This window comes from Solanum verrucosum, unplaced genomic scaffold (assembly GCF_900185275.1).
Source record: "Solanum verrucosum unplaced genomic scaffold, falcon-dt-bn FXZP01000261.1, whole genome shotgun sequence".
Taxonomy (NCBI): Eukaryota; Viridiplantae; Streptophyta; class Magnoliopsida; order Solanales; family Solanaceae; genus Solanum; species Solanum verrucosum.
In genome coordinates this window covers 10,592,376-10,599,558 of record NW_026019969.1, presented here as the reverse complement: position 1 = coordinate 10,599,558, position 7,183 = coordinate 10,592,376, and the positions used below count along the sequence as shown (strand labels likewise).

Here is a 7,183-nt window from a genome sequence, read left to right as displayed (position 1 = left end):
CAAATAAAGTGAACTGACTCTGTTTGGTTTGATATATAATATCCAGTGGCAGAACAAGTTCTTTTCACTTACGAGATTCAAAATATAAAGAAACACATACAAAAAACTTAAGTAATTCAAAATATACTACATATGCACAAAAAATAATTTTTGACTTTGTATATTCATTGTAATTTTTTTCAAAGAAAGGAGTTCATTTGAATCCGTTTGGACACCCTAGCTCCGCCCTGCCCTGGCTAATTCAATTTTGTAGTGGGAAATTTCATTTTGAAGGTGAAGCGACACCTATGAAAGACTTCTGGGCTTAAACTCCAGATTTTTTTTTTACTAAGGAACCCAATACTTTGTGTTGTTACATATATTATCATCCAGAGTGTAAGTCTTTCTGGATTGTAGAGGCTCGGAGGGATATCAATAGCAACGTAAAATTTTAGTAACTCAGTTGGTTGACTAATTGGTGAAATTAGTCACAGTGTAATCCTCTCCCCTATTTTCACCTATTCTACACAAATTTAGTTTTCTTAAAAATAGAAAAATAGCAACTGTGGAATGTACTCTGATCCTTCACACAACCCTTAGTCGTTTTAATTCTTTCGAAACATTTTTTATTTTTAAAAGATGTGGATAGACCATTTTTCTAATTTTATTTATTTATTTAGGGAGAATTAAAAGGTAAAGACTTTTACTTTTGAGGTGTCTAACCTTATCTATCCCAAATATTAAAAAAACAATATAATATTCTCTCAAGGATCGAGGTCTTCTTTGGCTAAGAATGAATTCTGGAAGAGATGGAGACCCCTCTAATAATTGTCATTTTTTATTTTTTTATTGTAATACAGAATTCCTACCGAATAGATTAAATTTAAATTTGCATTCACAAGTTTTTTATCGAGAGTATAATTATTTTGATTTTAATTTATTTTTACTTTTTTTAATGAAATTATATTATTATATATATATACTTCGCAATCTTATCCTTTACCACCAAATGGGACACATGATGACTGTAGTCTATACTGGCACGTGACCTGTGCTACTTTAGATTTGCAGCCTAGCCACCAGATCCTGAATGTCTTGCCAAATACGCATACAATTTCTTAAATTTTGTTATTTAGAGACGTAAATTATGTCATATTTAACTAAAATATTTAAACACGTAAAAAAAATGTGATTTTGTTAAATCTTTTTTATGAAAAATTTAAAAAGGTTTTAAAATATATTGTGAAATATTTATGTACATAAATAAGTTAATTATATAAACTAAATCACATTTTTTTAATTAGACAAATCAACCTTAATTGAATATGACCTAAGTTTTTCGGCTTATAATTAAATAAAGGGATATAATTTAAAGGCGGAATGACTTGGGAGATTCATGTACTTGGCTATGTTTGTCAGTTGGACCCTCATACTCATCACTTTGTCAACCAAACCTTTAAACTCACCAGAACACAACATTTTAAACCCTTCTGACCATTGACCGAGTTCATGTGACATTAATATTAGTGAGTTGGAAATATGCGTGATTGCACACGCTTGAAAGCGAGTTAAAACAATATTCTACTTTTAAAAAAATCAATTTAACAAAATTATAAAATAAGATTCATCTTCTTCAACCCTCCTTCACCCACACACACCCCCTTTCTTCTTCTCCATCAGCCCTCTCTCCTCTACCCCTCACCACAACCCTCAACTTTCTTCTTTCTCCATCCCCACATTCAATCTTCTCCACCTCTTCTTCTTCTTTTTTTTATACAAATCAGTTGCCTCAACTTCTTCTAAAATTTTCGTTTTTTAAGTTTGAAAAATATTAGTATCATTCTTTTATTAGATAGTTTCAACGAGGAGATGTAGATAATGTGAAGGATGATTGTGACTATTGAAAATTTTAAAACTCCATTGATAAGCTTGAAAAAGCTAAATAATAATAAATGCGTCTTGTGAATATGTAAAAATTAATCAAAATTTTTGATTGGGTTTCATTGAGTTTGTGTTGGTGTACTTGTAGTTGAATTTACAAGTTATATCATGAAAAATTTGATCTAATGGGTATGAATCTAGTGCTCAATTTGTGACCAAATATGAAGAAGATGACTATTTGAAAAGTTTAAGAAATTAAATTAAAAAATTAATCTATGTGATTTTTTTTATTTTTTTTTTAGCACTTAATTTTGCATGTGGCACTAAAAGATGATGTGGAATTTAACGTGTAATCGTGTCCATACACGCACACTGACCGGAGGATAAAAGGACTTAAAATGTTGTATTCTGATAGGTTTAAGGGTCTAGTTGGCAAAGTGATGAGTATGAAGGTTCAACTAACAAATGGAGTTAAGTACAAGGGTCTTTCAGGTTATTACGCCTAATTTAAATGATGAACTTCTTTACGTTAAGAGCATTTGAAAATATATGAAAAGATCCAAAATTTGAATTATAAATATTTATATTTAATAGAAAAACTTCATCATGTGATCGAGTGGTCAATATCATAATTTATGTGTTTAGTGCCCGTTTGGATTGACTTATTTTAGGCTAAAATAGTTTTTAAACAGTTTTGAAGTATTTGTGTAAAGTTAAAAAGTGCTTATAAGCACATATTTTAAAGCTAAAATAACAAAAATAAGCCAAAAGTCATAAGTTATAAATCTCAACTTATGGCTTTTGACTTATAAGTTATAAGCCAAAAGTCAATTCAAACAGGCCCTAATAAATTTAAGAAGTACTTGTTTATTGCGCCACTTATAAAAACACGACACGTGATAATCATAATTTAAATGATATAAATTTGTTTTACAATTTTAATAACTATTAAGGATAATACAGTTGATTTACTGTAAAACGTTTGATTTGTATTTGCCTAATATTTCAGAAGCACTAATACTATTTTGTATTTATTCGCATTCAAATAGAGAAATGGTCCATATAATGATTGTGAAAATAGTTGGGGAAATTACTAAACTACAAAAAAAGTGGCTATCACACAACTTGCCATATTTGACTGAAAAGCCCTTTGAAAAGGAACAACTAAAAAGATTGTTTTGGATAAATAACAGCAATTGTTAAAAGCACGATCATGCATCACCTAATAATAATAATATATTCAAATTAAATTAAACCCATAGTTAAATTTAATTTAAAGTTGCAAAGTCATAATTGTTACAGTAAACATTGAAATTTCTTGAGACTCTAATATGTGTTCAATTTAAATTGAAACTCCACAACGTGTATTTAATTTCAATTACTCTCTCCGTCCCATTTTATGTGGCAACATTTGACCCGGTACGGAATTTAAGAAATAAATGAAGACTTTGAAATATTTATCAAATTGTCCTTTAAAAAGTAGACCCACTTTTCTCTCTCTTCATAAATGTATTGGAGTATTATTTTAAGATTAAGTGAGATCAATAAGAATAAAAGAGGAATTGTACCTTTAAATACTTCTCATATAAGGAAATGAGACATTCTTTTTGGGACTGACCAAAAAGAAAATGATGTCACATAAAATGGAACGGAGGGAGTAATATTTTTTTAGGCTACTTAATCCTAAACTAGTCCTATGCTTATGTATAGGGTATTATAATCCCTCTAAGAGGCCTCTTGAATATTCCGCAATCCGGGCATCTTGAATATTCCACTATTTATTAAATATTCCTAAATAGATCAAATTCAAATCATCCTAGTTCAGGAAATACTTTATTAGGCCCTCGAGTGAGAAATACGCCATAAACGGTCCTTGAGTTATGATGATCAAATCTTATGGAAAAATCTTTAGAGAGAAGAATCAAGGAAAAGACACAGATTTATAATCATAATTCTGATCAAAATTTAATTTTTGTTGGAGTTACTCTAATTAATCTCTTCAACCACGTGTTATCCGAAAATGTTGATATAGAGAGGAGAACCATAAAAGGCTAAAACACACCATGCTTTGCCCCTCTTCAAGAATAATTAATTTTTAGGTGTTCTGTTTAATAACCATAATAATCCGTCAGCAGCTCAGACAATGCAACAAACTAAAAAAATTTAGTTACAAATTACACTCCATTATTATTACTACTCCCTCCATTTTTTCTCCATTCCAAAAAAAGTAAAAAGTATTGGTCTTTTTTTATAATTCAAACTAAATTAATTGTTTAAAATTTAGGAAAGTTTTATCAAGAAAAAAAATCAGTTTTTCCCCTTAGATACCTACATTTTTTATATGACAATTTCAAAAGATTCAATTGTTCATATTTTACTTTGACCTGCTTCTATTTTCAAATAAATTATGATTTTAATTAAATATATTTATGTTTTCAAAAAAAAATTGAAAGTACAATTAAGAACAAAAGTGAAAAGTGACGTTCATTATATGTTTCAAATTTTTTTCTTAATTAATATACATTGCCTTAAAAATTCAGTTATTTTGAAAGGAAAAAGAACTACTCCTTAAATCAGCAATTTTCATTTTACTCAAAACTTACTCTTAACCAAACCCTCTATTTTGTTTTACCAAACATAGAAAAAGAAGGAAGAACCTTTTTTAAAAAATTCATATTTTATATTAACACTAATATTATTATGGATCATATTATTTAATTATAGTCCTATAGGCATTGCATTTTACACATTTTTTTAAAAACATAAAAGCAAAGGAATATACAGTCATACAAAACGACAACCACCCACCCCAACACTAGCCATTCCTTAGTCCACCAAAACCTGAAGGTACAATGAACATACGTAGACTCGTCCACACCCAATCCCACCACCCACTTCTTTTCTTCTCCTTATCTCCCTCGTGATTGTTTCCCTTTCAAACGAGCGCCGAACATGCAGATTTAGAGGGGTCCCACATAGCAGGGAGCAAGAACCTACGCCCGTTAACCCCATGAGCATTATAGCTAGCACCCGTACTCTTATCAACTAGAGTTTGACCCGGATAACCCGGGTAAGAACCCGACCCAAACATACCGGTACAAGCCGAAACAGCCTCCAACGGCGCCGTCGCTGGCCCCTGAAAGTATCCATTGTTAAACGGATTCGTCACCGTTCCCGCCAAAACCGATGCCACGTTGATAATCATCCCGTCAACGCCAACGTCACCGTTCGGCGCCAATAAAGGCGGCGTTTGTGGGCCGTAGATAGGCTGATGAAACGGCCACGCACACTGACCGGCGCACTGAGTCTCCGAGTTACCAACCCAAGCGTAAGTGAAACGGACTTTACCCCGAGTTGAGCCATGGGACCCACATCTGCTACAAAATCCTTCCACGAATACATCCTTCGCCGTCAACACTAAGTTCACCGACCTACCCATATAACCACCCTTGGAAGCCAAATACACAATATGAGAATTTTTCAGAGATTTTCCTAAAGAGCAATTTTCATCGAGAATTTGTTTTCCTAGAGTAACAGTGGAGGCACCAGTTTTGTATTTCTCAGTTGTTTTCCACCAGGAAGCAGCTGAAGGATTTGGGGCTTTTGGGGAGTTTAACGATTGAAGGAAATCAACGATTATAGACCGTTGGATAGGGGTAAATTTACCGTACCATATGAGATTAACGGTCACGGTTCCCTTAAGAAGAGCACCGTTGTGGTATTTGAGAACAAGAGGTTGTTCCTGAACAAGAGCAGCCATGGAAGTTCCGAAGAGAGAAGAGGAGCACAATAAGAACAATAGGATCGAAGAAACAGTGGCAGAAATGTAATTTGAAGCCATATTGTCAGTATCTAAAAGTCTTTTATCAAGCGTATTGAGCAAGAGAGAAAGAAGAAGAACTGAGTAAAATAGAGAGAAAGTAGTGATATTTATAGTAGGGCTAAAGAGTTAGGAAGAATTGGAGACAGCTGTAGCAAAGGAGATGTCAACATCAGGTATTGCCACGTGGAGAAATGTAATAGGGGGCTGGTGGAAACTAAGAGGAGCAGTACATTTGCCAGGCTGGAAGATTGATAGGGTGACGTGGTGGTCTACTCAGCAGACCTTAATGTAGGAGAGTTTAAGCACACCCAGAAAAAAGGCATGGTCTGGAGCATGACGTGGAGTTATGGCACTGCATGCAGCGATATTGACGTGTCTGCTATTCTCTTCGTTTCTAATCTCGCGATTTTAAACATGTAAATTGTAACGTAGATAGTTGAAAGTAAAATATTTAATTATATTCACAAGTTTTCTTTTTGAAGTGTATATAACTTTATTTAACAAGAATTGATCAATAATCCTAATTAAATATGCTTTATTAAGTGGAATTATATTAATAATATAGATATTCTCTATACTATTAGTGCATTTAACCCAAATACTAATGGTAAAAAATAGGGAGATCGAAAGCGATGGCACAATAGAAATTTGAAATTGTTCTATATTTAAATTTTGCGAGTGGCTAAAAAAAGAAATGTTAGTTCTCCAAGTTAGACTAACTTTATCAATTATCATAGTTTGACGGTATTTGCTTACATGGACATTTGTGTTTTATATCTATTCCGTCCATTTCATTTTTTACTTTTTTTGGTTTTTTTCAATCCGTTGGTCGATGTCTGCATTGAAGTTTGTCACAAAGTTTAATTTGAAGGTAACGCCTCCGATAGAATTTTCTCCATAGATAAGATTTGAATCTGAAATCTCTTATTAGAGGTGAAGTAATTCCACCACTACATCACCATTCATATTGACTATTTAATTTTTACTTAATCCATGTTAATTTTATGTTCTCTGTAAAGAAAATATTTCTTATACTAATAAATTCATGTTTATATTATTGAAAAGAAAAATCTTACTTGATGTTTTATCAATGATTATACATTTGAAGTAAAGGCAGGGTGGGGGACAATGGGGCAGTGAAAGTAATGTGCAAAAGTTTAAAAATGGGAAAATTATACAACAGTTTGCGGGAGGTGGCAACATTTCATGGACCACTTCAGTGCAGCGTATATTAGGCTTTGGGAGTTGGTAGCCTATGGACCACTTCAGTCCATACACTCATAAGCGCTGCTCAAATTCAATGGTGTTATCATTATTAACAAACAATTTTATAGTTTATCCGTTTCTATTTATTTATTAATTAATTTTATTATATATATTTATTAAGAAAATAATTATTAATTTAATATATTTATCATTTTATCCTATAATTTGATAGGATTTCAAATATATTTACTTTATATATTTTTAAAAAATATTAACTCAATATTAATATATTGA

General features: G+C 31.9%; 1 protein-coding gene across 1 annotated transcript; it reads right to left on the bottom strand.

Moving 5' to 3' along the window:
• Positions 1 to 4,555: 4,555 nt before the first annotated feature.
• Positions 4,556 to 5,738, bottom strand: LOC125815945 (protein EXORDIUM-like 2). The gene has a single exon (XM_049495524.1). The coding sequence runs from the start codon at positions 5,699 to 5,701 to the stop codon at positions 4,796 to 4,798; it is 906 nt and encodes a 301-aa protein (XP_049351481.1). The 5' UTR covers positions 5,702 to 5,738; the 3' UTR covers positions 4,556 to 4,795.
• Positions 5,739 to 7,183: the final 1,445 nt, after the last annotated feature.

Bases quoted from the DNA above. Each gene is read 5' to 3' on its own strand.
- LOC125815945 (XM_049495524.1), bottom strand. From the start codon at position 5,701: ATGGCTTCAAATTACATTTCTGCCACTGTTTCTTCGATCCTATTGTTC.